The sequence below is a fragment of the Phoenix dactylifera genome, unplaced genomic scaffold (genome assembly GCF_009389715.1).
Source record: "Phoenix dactylifera cultivar Barhee BC4 unplaced genomic scaffold, palm_55x_up_171113_PBpolish2nd_filt_p 000850F, whole genome shotgun sequence".
Taxonomy (NCBI): Eukaryota; Viridiplantae; Streptophyta; class Magnoliopsida; order Arecales; family Arecaceae; genus Phoenix; species Phoenix dactylifera.
Genome location: NW_024068214.1, coordinates 169,034 through 188,268, shown reverse-complemented (window position 1 = coordinate 188,268; position 19,235 = coordinate 169,034). Strand labels below are relative to the sequence as shown.

The 19,235-nt window shown below is 38.7% G+C and overlaps 1 protein-coding gene across 3 annotated transcripts; it reads right to left on the bottom strand.

Annotated features, from left to right (window-relative positions):
* Positions 1-936: 936 nt before the first annotated feature.
* Positions 937-17,044, bottom strand: LOC103697553 (polyadenylation and cleavage factor homolog 4-like). 3 transcript variants are annotated; one of them, XR_001878942.3, is made up of 7 exons: positions 16,446-17,044; positions 10,509-10,610; positions 9,932-10,189; positions 5,650-5,772; positions 4,930-5,508; positions 2,414-4,402; positions 937-1,541 (listed from the first exon to the last, which is right to left on the bottom strand). XR_001878942.3 is itself a non-coding variant. In XM_008779437.4 (7 exons), the coding sequence occupies exons 1-6, from the start codon at positions 16,824-16,826 to the stop codon at positions 2,483-2,485; spliced, it is 3,363 nt and encodes a 1,120-aa protein (XP_008777659.2). In that variant the 5' UTR covers positions 16,827-17,044; the 3' UTR covers positions 937-1,541; positions 2,480-2,482. The 3 variants fall into 3 exon arrangements, 2 of the variants coding, with proteins under 2 accessions (XP_008777659.2, XP_008777660.2); XM_008779437.4 differs by having other exon boundaries at positions 2,480-4,402; XM_008779438.4 differs by having other exon boundaries at positions 2,483-4,402.
* Positions 17,045-19,235: the final 2,191 nt, after the last annotated feature.

Here is a 19,235-nt window from a genome sequence, read left to right as displayed (position 1 = left end):
AATTATAATAAGTGCTAAGGATAAAATATTTAATCATGTAAATGTTAACACCTATTATTTATCATTATTTTGCTAGCATTAGGCTAAGTTAATTGGTACTTAGATCGCACTTTTGTGCTCTCATCACTAATCAAAAACTTATTATTATTTTTATCTCTACCATTGCATATATCTTTAATTTTCTTGCTTTAGTTACCCATTTCTCTAATTTATCTATAGTTGTTGTGGAGAATCGTATCCCTAACTACCTACTCTTTCAAGAAGGCAGACCTGCACTACCAACCCGTCACCTTATTATCTTTTTAATTTTCTAACACTGGTGGCATGCCCACGGACTCGAAACTGGCAAAGAACGCCCGCGCTATCTATATTCCCCCAACCAAGGATTTTCCGGCCATTACCTACTTGTACGGTTGATAGTCATTGGGGTTGGCATGAAACAATATGGATCCCACCCAAACCCGATTTTCAGCAGACTATATACTTGTTTAGCCTACATACATGAAATGAATGATCCAACTCATCATTGGACCACTGTGAGAAGAGGTCGAAATGCAATTTTTTCAGAATGAGACTCCGCCAAATATAATAATCATGACCAGCAAATTACGGTCTAAAATGCCTGTTTACATGGCATTGAAACGATCGGTAGCAGCAGCAGAAGCAACCACCACAAAAATATAATTTATGTTGGGGAGGAGAGAGAAGGGGGGAGAGAGAGAGAGAGAGACGCTCACAATGACCCATTCTTTTCTCTGATAGTAGTACTTCCAGGGAAAAAATGGAAACAGTTTTTGTTTTCCTTTTGGTGGAAAAAACAAAAGGAAAAATAGGTCACAGTAGAATGGTCATGAATATGATATTAACATGTCATATATAGCGACCATTGTCACCCTTTATAGCAAGAATTCTGACATGTACAATTCACAACCAACAGAGCCAAAAAAAACTTGATCCAAATGAATTGCATTAATATGACAGTACATATGCAGTACCTGTAAGATAATAATACGAGTACGGTTTATGCAGAAAAAAGTTTACATCTCGTCCCCCTAACAAAAGGCAATCTTGAGCTAAATTACAGGAAGCTTGCAAGTCGCCGGTGCTGAAGTACAGGTTGAGTTGTACCATTCAGAGACATGCAGCCAAAGAGCTTTGTGAATCCCACTGAAAAGCTAGATTATTCATAGCCTTACTGCAGTTCTCTTTCTTTTTGCTCAACCTGATGCTGAAGTAAAATGCCCAGCCTATTTCGAGGAGACTATGACAACAGATAGAAACCACATACAAGCAACATTTGACAAGGGAAGAAAACAAAGCTAACCTATTGCTTATCCATTTCGCTTGAGACTACAAGACAACGAGTGAACATACAGAAGGAACAAAAGGAGATCAGTTTCTCATTCTCGTCCACAAACAAAATAGCCCTGATGGCTCGCACATGTAATATGTCGAGCAGACTCCGTCCGAGCAATGCATGGAACTGCAGCACAAAAATTGATACAATTTTTCTCTTTTGGAATATCCGTATATGTCCAGCACTGCAGGAAATAGAAAGAACAAAAAAATACCTCAGCATTTTGAATACTCCAATTTTCAAGAATAATAACCTCTTCACAGGCAATCTTACTGATTCAAACCAATGTACTTTGAAAATCACCTTCCTTATTTGCAAGTCCAAATAACCAATAAATCATAACCATAATCATGGTTACAAGTACCAGGCTAGTACCAGCACCCATCACTGTATCAGTACCACGCAACAGGCAAGACACTCAGCATCAAGCGGTACAAACCCATACCAACCCATGCTGGTTTGATATGGTTTGATACCACCAATACCATGACATAAGGGCTCTTACATCGTTTTAATTTTAATTTCACACTCTTGTTTAGTTTTGGCATGCGATGCCAGTCACTAGCTAGCGTCTCCCATGCCAACAGCACTTGAGTTGGCCATGATTAAAATACGTATTCCATCAAGTAAAAACGAGGTTGAATTACGAAATTAATTCTAATTACTATAAGCTACAGATTTCCAGATAACCCCAAGAGTTGATGAGCTTTAAATGGTTAAGCATTTTTCATTTCACAGTCAAAGATAGCAATCAGAAGGCAGACTACCCACGAATTTTCCCTTCATTTGTGCATCATCATCAAGAATTTCATGCCCCAAATCCTATGTCATATGCAAGATATTTTGTTAATTGAAGCACCTAGAAGAAGACTATAAAGTAAAAGAATTAAAAAAAGAATCTATTAGCCACCAGAAACATCTAAATTACAAGCCAGTAAAAGCAGCAAAGAAACAGTAATGCATACAAAGCCATGTTATTTAGCCTAATTTAACTTAAGCAAAAAAATCAACATAGAAGTTCTAAAACCAACAGATAAGCATATAGGGATAGTGTACCAAGGGATGATTGAGAGCTGATAACACAAAAACCAAAAAACTGCCAAATGATGTATAGGGTTATACCACCTAGTCATTTGTATCCTCCATGTTATCAGCTGAGCTTCTTGATATACAGCTGGCATGCACAATAGGAACCTGTCCAGCAGACTCATCCATTTTTTCCATATCACTTTGCTTCTTTGGTACATCCAAATACACTGTTCCTTTGTACATCCATTCATCCCTTTCGGCAGAATAAACATCTTCAAATGGTTCTCCGCATAAAGCACATAGGCATTGGCTTTCATCTGCAGGAACTGCTGGCTCATATTGCCCGTATGTTGGGACAATCTCATCCAGAGAAATGGTTGACTCTACTGGCCCAGATTGTGGTGCCACACATCCAGAGAGCCAACTACTCAAATTCACATACCACTTCCGAGAAACTCTGTTCAAACTGCTCACTTCAGACTTCATTGAGCCATGCCAATCCAAGTGACCACTGAACTGCTCTTTAATTTGGAATCTTAGGCCACATATGTTGCACCGATGCTCTAGGTCATCAAAGAGGCTACTGATCACCTCAGGATGAAATTTCCGTATGATCTCTGGCTTGAACTCAATGCCTAAAAGGTCGTTCAATCTTGTAGTGGATTGTAACATAGCAGCACTTGCTGGAGCATCTGATTCAGTGGCAGAAGGCTCTTTTGCTGCTACTGAAGGAATGGCTGAACTATCTAAGGTTGAAAGTTCACATTTTGAGGTGCTGCTAGCAAAGCCACTACTCTGATTTGCCAGTTCATTAGGCAGCTGAACTGAAGTTGCAGCTGGTAATTCTGCTGCTGGTGAGGATATCAAACCTTTTTCAACTAATGAGCTCAGAAGACTTGAAAGTGGATTTGTAGTGGTACCAGCTATGTTCGAGGTCTCTTTGGAAGTACGCACCAAGGATGAGCGAGGTGGAGGTCCAGGTGGTAGGGGAGGAAGAATGGGTCTCGTAGAGGGTGACACAAGAGCAGATATATTGCCATGGGACAATGGTAGCGATATTGAGGGAGTGACAGAAGGAACAGATGATGTCGCAACTAGAATAGGAGGAGGTCCACTAGGTAGGGGAGGCTGTATGTTCAGGTTCTTGGAATTACTCATTGTATTGTTCGGTACAAGTCCAGTGTTCATAATAGCAGCCAATAAATTAGTTGTGTTAGGTTGGCCACCAATTTCAACAGCAGGATTATTTGAGTTGTTCGTTCCAGAAAGTTCTATCTGATGAGATCCAAAACTCAGGGGTAGAGACGGTGATTTCTTGGTCTGATGGGAAGTTTGAGACTGTGTTTCTGTCTCTTGCACTGATAGACTAGGCTCTGATTGCTGCATGAAGGGAAGGTGATGCCTACGCTGACCAAAACGTGCTGAAGCAGAAGCAGACGAGTTTTGCAGGTGTTGAGAAGGATGTGATGGGGGTGACTGTGAGTTCAATGGAGTATGAGAATTCTGTGTATGATTTTGAGCAGAAATAGTACAAGAATCCTGAGTTACTGATGCCTGTGGGACTTGACTTGACTGCTCTGGAACATGTGCAGGTTTTTGAACCATGGGAAAGAAGGAATTAGATCGAAGACGATCATGATCAGTTGAACTGTGTGATTTCTGATGTTGAAGGACTGCAGAAGATGGAGGTGAACGTGCAGATGGTGATGGAGGCTGCAGCAGTTGCTGTCTTTGCTGCCCAAGCATTCCACTTGATCCTGAAACTAAAGATGAACCCATGCTTGTAGATAAACCACCACTAAAAGACATAGGTTGTCCTTCAGACTGACTAGAAATTCTTGAGCTTGTATGATTCAATCCAATCATTGAGGGTGAAACCTCATGTGGGGCCCAAATGGAGGTAGGATGCTCCAAAACATCTCGCCCCATGTACAGTGAATCTGCTGAAGTTCCCACACCTACTCTTGACTCAGCATCATGCTTGGCATGGGGCTGCGGAAGGTGCACTTCAGGTTCCTGCATGAAGAGAATGTCAATCAGCCTCCAGAATTTAGCAGTATACTGTAATAAAACCAAACTAGTCAGGAATTGGAGGTACCTTTACGATACCCATCTGCCATTATTAGTGACAATAAAAAAGTTTAGGCTCACTTTCTTCATTCAAAGTTTGTAAGTTGTGCTAATCTGTGGATCAGTACAGATAGACATGCAGAAACATCTCTGTACAACTCTAGATTTTTCTGTTCTAATTACTCTAATTTACATGAATGACACAATCTAATCTTCAGTACAAACTGCATAGTCGTATTAAGAGATCAGGTGAATGCACACTGAGAATAAATGACATAAGCATTTTGCCTGTAGATCCATTAGAGGCCACAGCGTCATACACAAATTGTAGATCCTTTTGTGCTCGACCCACTTACACACAAGAATGATAAATTTCAGCACTTCTCTTGACACACATAGATGAACACACAAGCATGCAGTAGTAAGTTCAACTACTAAGAATAAATGAACAAAGATGTTAAAGAGATAAATACCTTAAGTAGTGGAACTCTGCCTTCCCGTGCAGAGGTCTTTCTCAATTGAGATAAAGAGTCAATTTTGTTCAAATAAGAGCCTAGATGCTCAGACGCTGAAGGTATCCCCTTGCCTTTCTGCAAACTTGCAGGTTTATTTGCATCATTACTACTCCACCCACCTTTTATTAGGCTATCAGTACTTTCAGAATCCATTGCTCTGGAATTCATGTCATCCCACATATACTCTTCCTCCTCGGAATTCTTCCAGTTCTCAGATGTTAGTTGGATACTTCTATCTGTATTGTTCAGGTGAACTGAAGGCAGTTGACTATCTACGCGTGCAGATCCAGATGCCCGGTATATTCCATATGCACGATTAACATCAAAACCATTGCTTCTGCTGATGCGCATTTCAGAAGCTTTTATGCCAGCACCATGATATGGTTTATCAAGTACATCTCGCTCTTTAAGCCTCTCACTTACCCTTCCAACTCCAAGATCCGACTGCCGTGCAATATCAGAAGAGAACTCATGATCTCTGAATTCTTTTCTCTCATGAATGGGATTGTTTATCAGTTCTCTTTGAGGCCGCATATTCTGCAAATCAAACTCAATCTCAGATTAACAGAGGAAATCCTGGAAACCCTAGGTACTTTAAGCTTCAAAATGAGTTTTATTCAAGCAACAGTTTTGTGAATGATATATGAAAAGAACCGAACCAGGGAAGAAACTGCATACAGGCATTCTGTTTGGGACATTTTTCCATTGCCTTGTGCTTCCAATAATTGCTGTTTTGTCAGACCTCTCTGCATCAATCGAACTAACTGCACCACTGATGTCATCATTGATTATTTCCTTTGCCTGCATTAAATAAACCAATAGAATGTTAAAAAAATAAAATTATATGAAGAGCAAAGAAAAGAAAAGCGACGATGTCATTGATCAAATTAGAATTAGTTTGAAGTTCCACCACATAATTTGATCTGTATTGCAGAAAATATTGCTCCTCGAATTTCGGTTAACACATTCACTTTCATAAAAAGTTGAGCAATGAAATTCAGAAACATAAATGAATCTACTTTTGAAGCTACTTTTCCCCTTTCTTAAAATCAAAACCATAACTACAGCCATGGAGCACTATCCTAATCACAACACCAGCTATCACTGCCAACAGATGCAGCCATTTAATAGGAACATGCAAAGAAAGATTTAAGAAATCAATTCCAAACAGATCAGTCAAAGCTTGTTGTTCCTCCTCCATTCAGCACATGTATCGTACACAAGAACCCACAATTTTACAAAGACTTGTTCTCATTAGGCATCAGACATGACTAGCTTGTAGCAAGATTTCTGTTATCAGCTTTTGCATGGAATGTGGAACACAAATTATCTAAATCCACTTCCACAAAATGTCAGGAGTGCAATAGATGTAATATTTTATTTATACTAAGTAAAATATAGGAACATACAGTGTCAAAAAATTAATTCTCTATTAACCATAACCATATAAAACAAGACTTACCAGAACAACAGAAGTCCCATAGCCCCATTGATGGACTAAACAAGTTTGATAGGTAAAAGATGTTGGAAATCCAAATTGGTTAATCTCTTCACAGTTGAATGGACAAACAGAAACAAAGTGCAAGCAGGCCTTACTATAAAACTTAAAAGTTCAACAATGGTTCTACATATTAAAGAATGCAATAGAAGGTACAAGGTGTTTGAACTAATGAAAGGAAAAACAAATTCCACAAACATTTTATTTGAGTATCAAGTCTTAGGAAGCCCTCTTATATCTCAGAAGATGTACCTTAAGGAAATAAATTTTGCGGACCATAAAATAGGTGAATATTTCTTCTTGGAGGATAATGGATCTGCGCAAGGGAGAAAATTCTAATAATTCTGATTCAGAGATCCAACATGAGGCAAATCTTCAGTACAGCCCATGAGCGCTTCCATGTAAAGAAATCAACACATCTATCAAATTTACTGCAGCACCTAGAATAAAAAATGTTTCCATCGCAGGCTAATTTGTAGTTTGATGCAACCTACAATGATGAGCTACAAAATGTATCAATCAGGATTTACTTTAAAGTCCAGATAACTCTAATCAAGAATATATGTTATCTAATAATATATAACAGAAAAGACTCTAAGGCCCATTTGGGATTGCTTTTGGAGGGCTAAAAGGGCTTTTTGGAGCCCAAAAGCACTTCTGGATGACATATAGGTATGTGATAAAAAACCTAAAACAGTTTTCGAGCCCTCCCAGAAGTAGGAAACCTCTACTTCTACTTTAAAGTCCAGATAACTCTAATCAAGAATATATGTCTTATCTACTAATATATAACAGAAAAGGCTGTAAGGCCCATTTGGGATTGCTTTTGGAGGGCTAAAGGTGCTTTTTGGAGCCCAAAAGCACTTCTAGATGATATATAGGTATGTGATAAAAAAACCTAAAACAGTTTTCGAGCCCCCCCCCCCCCCCTCCCAGAAGTAGAAAACCTCTACTTGGCAAAAGCTCCAATTTGGAGCTTCTCCCCAAAAGCAATTTCTGAAGCCCGTCGGAAGCTGTGTGACCAAAATATCTCTAAACTTTGTAGTTATTACATTGTTTAAAAAAATAGTTACATTATTTATTATAATATCTAGATTAAAATAAAATATATAAATTATAGATTAACAATAATTTACAATCATTCCAATATGAAAATAATATTATAATATAAATAAATATAATACTATTATAATACTATATTAAAAAATTAATATCACATTCAGATATTATAATAATATTATACTATATAATAGTATAATAATATGTAATAATAACAATAGTTGTAATACTTTATATCAAAATATTGTATTATAATTATTAACTAACAATAGATACATTATGCGATATATTATTTGTTTATTTTAATATAATATACAATATCATAATACATAATATTATAATATATCATATTATAGTATATACTATATTATACTAATATCATGACAATACTACATTACAATCATTATTATATCTTAACAATCATACTTTATACCTTAATTATATTCCTATAATATTATACTATTATATTACAATATTAATACAAGTCTAATACTATACAGCAACAATTCTTGATAGTGCAAAAAGTTAAGAAATTAAAAGTATTATACAATGTACTTTATTGTCATTTTCTCGTATTAAAAGCACTCTCTCAGTTTGGTTACCAAATATGTTAAAATTTCACATAAATTTAAAAATGTAGTTATCAAATAGTAAATAACTTTTTATTCAAATCTCTACTAGCAAAATTTCAAAGCTCTACTACCAACAGTAATCCCAAATAGGGTCTAAGACCATCTAGTCTCATTTTAACCCCTCCCCCGCCTAAAGGTAAAAAGGAAATACGATACTATGAAAAGATAAAGAGGTGCACGTATCACAAGGTAGGAAGAGAGAGAGAAGGGGGGAGAGTTCGACTCTCCCAGGTTTTGGGATCTTTGGGATAATTTAAAGAAAGAGACTCTTATCAAACTTGCAAACTTACAAGGGAAAAAGAAAAAAAAGAAAAGAAAAGAGAAAAACTGAGAGGGCTCAACTATCTACACTTACACATCTTACCAAAGAGAATAACAAATACACATGCATTCCACATGTAGAGTTGTAGTTTGTTATCATTAGAATTTGCAGGAGATGATATAATGTAAACTTGTTAATTGTTTTCTTCTTCTTATGTAGGACTCAAGTTTCCAATAAATGACTGAATTCACTACCTGAAGAGTAAAGTTGTCCCTCCATCATCCAAAGACTAACTTGTTCTTCATCCATAGTCTCCTTTGTTCCCAGATCATCGTGCAATCAGTTCTAGAATTTTTGGACAAACTTTGTAGAACGCATTCCTTTTGCCCCCTAGATAATTTCTACAAAACATCCTCTGGAAATTTCCTTTTTGATCAGATCTGATAACAAAAAAGATCATCATTCTCATATGAAGACTACCTTTGTTCCTATAACACAATTTGCATTAGGACTGCAAATGGGTCGAATCAATCCATAAACTCGGCCAGATTAGGCCTTACTTGACCTAGTTTTTCAGACCCGTGAGTTGGATAGGGTGCATAAAAGTGACCTTATAAAAGATTGGGTCAGCTATCAGTCATATGTTTTCCTACCAGACCAGTCCCACCGACTGATGCACTCATGCAGTCTAAAACAGTTCAAACATTAGATCACCCAATCCAGCCTGATTCTACTCAACTCTAAAACTCATGACTTTAAAATCCCTTAATACATTGCCATGCTTAAGTTTGTAGGGTACTAAGGGTATTCGTTAGTAGGTTGATGGTTCAATCAAGTTTGAATCTTATGCTCCTTGACAACATTAATGGTATCAATCCACATTGACACCCCTCTTTATTTTTTCACTTGCTATCCATGTCAATATTAAATGTCCTAACAAATATATAATTAGTGTACTTTTTTATCTTGAATTGGACCCAAATCTAGAATTGACCCAACCTAGACCCTAATGCATTGGGATGGGTTTGGGTTGTGCTTGAGACAATCTGACCCAAATGACCAGATGGATCTAATTCCCAGTCAAACCCGGTCAGTGAATTGAGCCATGTCCAGCTCCTGCTTGCCCGCTTCCAACCCAGCACAGTTGCCAGACTATTTTTACCCAAGCTTTTTTGGACTTTAATTCCAGCACAGAAATCCAACAAAAGATCAATTTATTCATTCCTTCTCATTATGGAGCATCCTCGTTTCTACTTCAGCCAAGAAAAACAAACTGAAAACACCATAAAAGCCATGCGGAAAACTTGACTGCAATGCCACTAAAGATATTTCCTTTGGTTTCAACTTTCAACTCTTTATGCTAGTTCGACAGATCATGTGGTGACTTTGTGCAGTCAACTAGACTATAGCATCAATAATGAACAGAATGCTATAATAGCAAGGAATCAATATTCCAACTATGAAGTTAAAAATGAACACTATAATAAGAATGTACAGTAATTTGTTTACCCTAGTTGACTGTTGAAGGCGCTGTCTTGCTTCTAAATATTTTGGATTCACATGAATGCTGTATGGTGGACGCTGTGTCTGAGAATCAGGCCTCGATGATGCAGCTCCAGATGAACCATTGACGATAGCTGAGAAGCCAAGTTCATTCTCAATTATCTGAAGTGTAGCAGAGGGGAAGACTCCTTTCCATGTTCCAAAAAGATGTCGCATACTAGGATGTACATAAGAATCAACCTGTTTATAAGCCCTGCAAAATACCTATAAAATAACAACCATCATTAAAACTAGATTCTACACAAAAATGAAGCAGTTACATTGTTTCAGAAGCTTACAGGTAATATACAAAATTTGAGAAAAACTAGTCACTGGAAGGAGCACCAGAAACACAACAGAGAAGTTTAAATGCCCTTTATGTTTTAACGAACTGACTTAAATTTTTCAGTTTACGATAGAGAAATTACAGCCCAATGCAGTGGAAGGAAACCTCCTAGCATAGAGATGGCCTCCAATATATGAAAAGTGTCAGCATTTAATGTATTAGATTTTACTGAGTTCATGGATCAATGAAATAGATTACCTCAGGTAACCTTGCAGCAAAATATTTAATGTACTCTCTTCCAATATTCTTCACGATACTATCAAGAAGATAAAGGGATGGCAACTTCTGTTCACTGGGAACCTGCAAATCAACAGTAAAGCATCATCAATAGACCATTCAAGAAAATGCAGAAAATTGGAATTTTAGACGGATTCCTGGCAGAATGAAAAACAGCAAATTTAGCTCAACGATAAATTCCACAGGCAACTTGAAGTACTGAACAGGGCATCCCAAACAAAAGCAATTAATAAACTTTTAATGAGTAAAATAAAGGCATGGTAAAGATTGGAGAGAATGGCAAGCTCATTGAACTAACCATTTTTTTCTACTTATAGTACTAAGGTGTTTACCACTTCGATAAGTTGCAGAAAAACAATTATCATTTCCCAACAACATAGGAACAATTATGGTAGTTGTAAGGAAAAATAAGATCCATTTTTAAGAGTAACATAAGCATTAAGTATATGGATCAATTTTATGAAAGATGCAAAAGAAAAGAAGTGATCAGCATTCAGTTTAGCCACTTCTCACCCGGTAGAAAATCCGTTACTAATTTATCTTACAGTCTTCCCCCTTTCCTCTTCACTCCAATGCTACTAACTAAGCCTCAACATTTAAACAAGAAAACTTATATAGCATAGAACCTCATATCAGGGCAACTTAAATTGATAAATACGATGATTCACATCTATACAATTTGGATAATGGATGGACAATCCCTTGAGGCATGAAATGAAACTAGACTACTTATGAACAACTTGATATCGCCATGTATAATGCTTGTCTTTGGCCAAAAAAGTTGACAGATGGTTGCCATCAATCAGGATTATTTGCGGTAGATTTGAGAAACATACTCCCTCTTTTGGTTTGCATACTCTTTTAATAATCATTCATTAAAAGTGACTGTTGCCTGGGAGTGAGTGGGTACTTTCTAAAAGAAAAGTGTAGTTATAATGGAATTTGCATGCAGTTCATTCAAGATATGGACTCACAGCTTCACGGATAGAGGACCAAATAGTTTTATGCTATAATAACAGATGTGGGAGCAATTAGTTTGATATTTGTGCATGATGTGCGCAGCTTATTCAACAAGAAGGAGAACACAATGATCATTGTAGCCAATAATGATTATTTTTAGTAAATAAATGTATTCCCCCCATTTATTTATGAAGTTATTTCACTTCCTAAGCCAGTTATTTCAGAAAAAAATGTGCAGAAGTATGTTTGCTAAAATAAGACCCCACTTGGAACCAGCATATATGGGTTTATCCTCATTTATCCCCAAGATAAGTAGCAAACACCACAAACTGTTGGGCATGATATGTCTATCCACGTTTTTTTGGTCAACGCTCTCTTAACCCACTAAACCGGCTATAACTATACCTAAGGTCTCCTGCAGGCTTAAACCGAGGTGTAAGTGGTGTAAACTGAGCTCTTTATCCCAGCAATTAATTGGATAAATGAACATTACTTGCCTCAGTAACTTCTCACCTTTTAACATGTAAATATTAATTGAAAATTAATATTATACAATCTTCCTTTTTTTCCATTTTTAACAAATGTTCATGGTCGTTTTTATTCCCCTATGTTTCCGCGCAAAAAGAAATAAGAGAAATTGGGCCAAGACTATATTGCTATACTTTTAATTGTACGTAATATTATAAAATAACTTAGCACCTGCTGAAATAAATTGTATTACTATTATATCATACATGGCCGAAGATATTGTATGTCATGTTTTAATATTATATTATCCCATACAAACATTAATTGATAACTATTACTTATATAATGTAAAAATAATTCATCAATATTGCAATAAATTATAATATTATTATGTCATCCTTGGTCCATCGTGTATATTATATCATGTTTTTAGTATTACACTATAGCTATACAAATATTACTGAAATATTAACAATATAAGAAATTATATTATTACAATTTAACTACAGTTAATATTCAAACACATTCGCCAATACGTTGAACAAACTTGTCCAATTTCTAAAATAGTCACCTTTATCCGCAAATAACATCCAAACAGCATTCTGTAATTTCCAGTCTGCATCGAAATGCTCAAGCAGCACTACTGCAATCACCATATGAGATAACTCAAATAGGGGTTTGTGTCATAATGGGGACCCATTTTGCCTATCCTAAAAGGGGCCTAAGCATGTATTGAATAAGGGAAATGAGATGCGTGCCAAGAGAAACTCTAGTTTCATGTTCCATCCCTAAGCCACTGATGAAGGGAGCTGAGAGTTTGTGTCATAAATGGACACATGGTGGACCTCAACTTATAAATGGGGGTTTGAGGAATGCTCTAGTCCATATTTGAATGGCTAGACTCCAAGATCTTGCATTATATATGGAAAGATGACAATACAATACAAATAAGGTAGTATGGTGTGTCCAAATGTGTGCGACTAGTGAATCAAATCACAAGCTACGAAAATATAGAATGAATGGCTAACCAGCCAATCATGCACTAGGTTCGCACTGATAACGTGATTTCCAAAACCTATACCTAATATTTTTCCTCTCTTATTTATTCAAGTGAGATGTCAAAATTATTAAGAGGGATAATTCTATTAGAACTATAATGCAAACATTTGAGCCCGACTTCCAAAACCCTAGTCCATCAAGGCACGGGCAAAGGTTAGGTAATTTCCCTTTTCTACACCTAAAAAATAATAAATGCACTTTTTCTAGCAATGCATGCATTGTAAGTTCCTATATTTGTAAAACAAACTATAAAGAGAAAAAAGCAAGTTTACATGCAACAGATATGAATAGAGTTAAATTATGAAATTCCTTGATGTCTAGAACAAAGTATTGCATGTGGCATGCTATCATTAAGTGGCATAGAGGAACAAAAATTTAATATAAACACATTCATGTACAGCAAATTTAAAACTGCAACTGATAGTATTAGTGAAGTTCAGATGTATGAGTACATTTCAAGGCTAATTTTCCATCAGAATGATTTAAATCATAATTGCTCCTTTGCCACTAAACTGATTTACATGGAGCTGAAGGGAAAATGGACTATTGAAAACTAAAAATAAACATATTTCTAGCTGTTACCAATTTTTTCTCCATACAAATCAAATATCTATGCATCATTAAAAAGTTACAAACAGCTATTGTTTGTTTTCCCTTACACAAGCAGAATAGTTAGAAGTTAAACCATTTAATTGAATTTAGCAACAACCTGAGATGAATTTGATTATTTAAAAAAGATGAGGTGATAGAAGACAAAAGGGAAAGGCAGAATTGTATTCAAAGTTGAAATCATGACAGTTTTTGTACAGAAAAAGAGTAAAATCATCATTTAAAAGAACAACCTAGTAAAGAAATCCGAGAGCAGGTTATAGATTAGTTATCAAGTGCTTAACTATATTTACTTTTCTACTAAAATTATAATCATCCCAAGACATCCCAAATAGCATAACCAAAAAATATCAAATTTCATCCCAGAAAAAGCCCCATTAGGCCTATGCCCTCTAACTCTAAATGGCACCAGCACAGCACCTACCTGCTCTTTTGATGTCATCCGATATAATTAGCAAGCCTAGCATCTACATATGCAATGTCCTAAAATGTGATCCATGCAGCAGCATATGTGCGCACATATGCGGTAGCAGCCCATTGACAACAGTGCATGCAAATATGGCCTCCCTGTACTGTTTCCCGGCTGCATGGTGGGCAACCAAGCACCTGCATAGGTTCATGCAACACATAAGAAGTTCAGGCACTGGTGTATTGCGATAATGATGGATTGTTGTCTGAGAAGCCTCTTCTAGCTTCTCAAAAAAAGATTGACTTTTGAGTGTCTTGTAAAATTCAGTAGCTTAACTATATAAAAGATAGGTACCTTAAACTTAGGTATATGCTGCCAATCTTTTTAGCTTGCAATTTGATTGTTCTTCATACGATAATTCAAAGTCTGCCGTACCGACGTACCGGTACCATACCGAGTCGAACCAATACCGTACCTACCAACAATAGAAGGAAAAAAAATCGATGCGCGTAGGCGTTAAATGCCACTCTATGGCATTAAATAGCCCACGTGAGCTACCCCGCATAGGCTCGCTGCCCCGCACAAGGAGCCGCGCTTGGGCGCGGTTCCCTATGCGTGGAATCGTGCGCGGGTGCGAGCTGGGCGGGTGATTTTCCGCTCGTGCCCGTGCGGGCGCTCCCATTTTTTCTTTTCTTTTTTTTCTTCTCTTCTTCCTTCTTCTTCCCAAACGTTCTCACCTTCCTTCCCTTTTCTTCCCCTCTCTCCTCCTCTCTTTCCCCCCTTCTCCTGCGAGCAAGGAAGGAAAAGAAACAGCGAGCAACGGAGGTGATCCTCGTCGGGGTGCTCCGGAGGGGGTCAGCCCGAGGCCTGGTGTGAATCGGTACTCTTCTTCTTCTTTTCCTCTTTCTCTTTTTCTTCCTCTTTCTTTCTCTTCTTTCCTCTTCTTGCTCTTCTTCTTCCCTACCGGTGCAAACCGTTTTCAAAGGTTGTACCGTACTGGTCACAGGCGGTACCAGTATAGTGTGGGCTAAATCGGCCAGTACGGGCCAGTTCAGCAGACCCTGCGATAATTGCTAGATGTCTTCATGCATTGGCATAGCTGAAACTTTAACAGAGTCTATAGGTGGTTATTGTTATTATTGTTTTTAGGTTAGCATGACATTTTATACTAAGATGGGATCTCAAATAAGTATGGATATGTATATACTCAATCATTTTTCTTTTTCTGAACTTTTAATTATGTATTTCTAATTTTTCAGCTATCCTTATTTATTTTATCAATTCATTTTAATTATTTTCTGAAATACCAACTAACACATTTCCACATATGCAGCCTCATATCACCTAAGTGTCATTCAGTACTCTAGCCGTCTGCATAGTGCAGCTGTTCTTTAGATACTTTACTGCATGTAGTAATAAATTCCATAAATACAATTGTTGAACATATAAAGCAAGAATACAAAAACTATGAGCCAATTGAAGAGAATAAGATAATTGTAGAAAACCAAACAGACTCTTGACATGAAAAATTAGACAAACTAATGAACCCAATGAAAACAATAGGTCCATAACCATATTCAGCAAACCATATCCCATTTATTCAAGAAACAAAGATGAGGAAAATACAATAAACAAACAGCAATCATGAGCCACGGCTAAGTACAAGACTTTTGAGAGACCTTCCATGTAAATCACTCTGAACACAACCAAAAGTTATCCATGCCTTGTTAAAAGACACCAGTACAAGTCTGATTCAATTTCTATCTTACAGCAACACCTTTTACTGTTATACACAGCAAAACTTTCCAATACCTTGATAACTTATAAAGCCTGAGTGTTAGAAACCGCATGTTATTCCTAATATTCAATCACACATAATGAGAATGTTCATCTATGAAAGTTCATCGTCTTTGTAAAGGGATTATTGGATTTGCATTGGCCTAGTGTTCCGTTAATCTGCCAGCCTAGATGGCAAACTGTATGAAGCCTCTACACTACGACACTATCAGAATGGCACTTAAAATAATTGAGTCCAGAAAGTATCTGATTTGAAAGTAACATTTCTCCAAGCTGACAAATCAGTAGACAATCCATGTGAATGCAATATGCAAGTATCTAGCCTCCATCTATCACACCATAGATTAATAAATCATCAGTAGAAAACATGTATCAGCATCAGTGAGGTTAACCAGCTAAAAATCATAAATTTTCCCACTGCTTTTGTAGGCAAACTTCTGTTTGATCTCAGCACTTGCTTCTTCACCACTAGAACTATGTATTGAGGCACTACACAGAAGTATCCAAGATTGCTGTTTTCTAATCAATATTTACAGAAAAAGGTAAAAAAATATATCTTTACTTTAATTTACATGAGTTGAAGCAAATCAGATCACCTCGAGAACATTGGCGCAGATGGTGGAGGTGATTTCCTTAGCAGCATGGAGATTCTCTCCGGCGATGATGGTTAGATTTGTGATGATAGGCTTTGAATTGAACGTCAGTTCGGCCAGCGCCGTCTTGTACTGCGCCACGAGCTCTTGCTGCTGCTGATAAGATTCTCCCCACAGCGCGTCCTCTCTTTCCACCCTCTCCCTCTCCCTCTCGCCGCCGGCCCTCAGCCTCGGGCCCAGCGGCTGGCTGCCGGCCCTCGGCGGCGGAAATGGACGGTCTCGGCTGGCGGAGACGCCGCGGTCGTCCTCCACCAATCGAGGTCTCTTCAAGCCCGGCTCTCGGGAGCGGTCCATGGCGGATCTGCGGGAGCTCTCCATCTCCATGCCCCCACGGAGAGATCCCGGAACCCAAACCCTAATTCCCGAAGAGCATGCAATGATCGCGAGAACCCTGCAGCGCGATCTCCATAAAAAGAAATGGATACCAGAAGATTTAGGAAATAGAAAAGAAGAGAAACCCTAATCTACGAGAGTGGTTCTCGTAGAGGAGGAAACCCGGAGCATGCTCAGAGACGCGAGAGAGGGAGGGACTATTGAAAGGGTGAGAGACGGGGTATTATGCGTAATTCGGAAGAAATTAGATGTCAGTTAAATTTCGGGGGTGGGAATAATAGGAGGAGGGGAAGAATGAATTAATTTTTTTTTTGTTAAAAGCGGCTACTCATTTCATATAACTCTGACGTGAGTACACCCAGCCATATCGCGGGACAGTAAGAGATACAAGGAGGGATGGATGTCCGACACAGACGTCCACTGAAAATCCCCGGAATGCCGGGCTACAAATGAGGCGACCCAGTCAGCAGCTCTGTTCGCCTCTCTAAACACATGTCCAATCTGAACCTCACCCATCAACCGCACCAACCCACGGGTCTTCCGAACCAGGGGGTGGCCATCTCCAAAACGATCTGCTCCTCGAATCCAGTCAATAACCACAGAAGAGTCACCCTTGAGGCATACCCTCTCCACACCAAGAACATGCCATGCATAGGATATACCCTCCCACGCCGCCTGCAACTCAGCCCCAACCACTGTGAGACCCGGCGTACGCCGCCCTCCTGCTGCTATCATCCTCCCCAGATGGTCCCTGATCACAAATCCGACCCCTCCAGTCACACCGTTTGCTGACCGACTACCGTCGAAATTTACCTTGAGAATGAATTAATTATGCAAAAAGAGGAAGGGAAAGAAAAGAAAACATATACACAAGCTAGAATTAAATCACCTGTAAATTATATCTAATTTACAAGAACGCCCTTTGTGGAGTGATCGATTAAAACCCCGTTTGATTTTGATGAGCTCAAAGCATTTGAGTATATCTTGTGATTACTAATGAATTCAATTGAGTGCTTCAGTAAAAATCCTGTCCAAGTGTCTCTAGACTTGGTTCATAGCATTTTGGATAAGTTAAGAAGTCTGCATGAACCAATGTCTGAGATACGAGTCGACTCCCGAGTTTCACGAGTCGACTCCAAGCGTATCAAGGTCACTGGCACGAGCTCGAGTCGACTCCTGATCAGTACGAGTCGACTCCGACTGAAAACAGACAGAAGGACAGAAGAGCAGTTTTTCAGGTCTGAGATTCGAGTCGACTCCAGTGGAATGCGAGTCGACTCCCAGCGGTACACAAAGAAAAAGTTAGAGAGCGTTTTATGGACTCTGAGATTCGAGTCGACTCCCGCAGTACGCGAGTCGACTCCGAGACTGTGCGACCATCGACAGACAGAAGACCATGTTACTGCCTCTGAGATTCGAGTCGACTCCCAGACAGCTCGAGTCGACTCCAAGACAAGCTTCACGTCAAAAGGCAGAAGACCAACTTTCGGAAACTGAGAGCCGAGTCGACTCCAAGGAAGTTCGAGTCGACTCCAAGACTGGATGAGCCAAAAGACAGAGAATCGGGAGTTCGGGCTCTGAGATTCGAGTCGACTCCCAGGACAGTCGAGTCGACTCGAGTGGACAAAATTCAAATTTGGATCCACGGACTACAGAGGATGAGCCGACTCCAAAATTGCCAGGTCAGCGCCAGAAGTTGGCAAGTCGACTCCGGGTCAAGACGAGTCGACTCCCAGTCAAGACGGCAACTTTAATTCAAACTGGGAACAGTTGCCGAGTCGACTCCGGAAAAGCTCGAGTCGACTCCTGCTACAGCCGAGTCGACTCCTGATCGCGCGAGTCGACTCTAACCCACCAACGGTCACATTGTCAGGCTGCGCAGAGTGTGCAGAATGGCCAGAAAAAGCAGAGTAACGGCTAGTTTCCGTGGGGGTTGGCTTAAATAGCCACAGAAGACTGTAGCAAGGTAGAGAACACACATTCCACTCCTAGCATTCAAGTCTTCAAGCTCTCTAAGTGCTCTTCAACGAGAAAAAGGGAAGATCTGCATTTACTGCTCCACCAACATCTTCCCAGCATTCAAAGCTTCCTCCTCCTGCTTTCAAGTCGATCACTCTTTCAAGGGGAGACCGGAGTTCCAGAAGCCACACCTCTTCACCATCTTAAAAGCGTTTGAGGGCTTCTAACTCCTTTACGATTATATTGTTTTAAATCTGCTTTTTGAGAAGCTATTTTCTGTTTTCTTCTATCTCGTGTATTTACTTGATTCAATCGGGGGATTGAATCAAGGGGATTAAGGTTGGTTGGTGAGCCGGTTTAAAACCAACGAGTGTAAGGGTTTGATTGTGAGCCCGGAAAAACAATCGGGGTTGGTTCTAGTTGGTGAGCCTGGGAAAACCG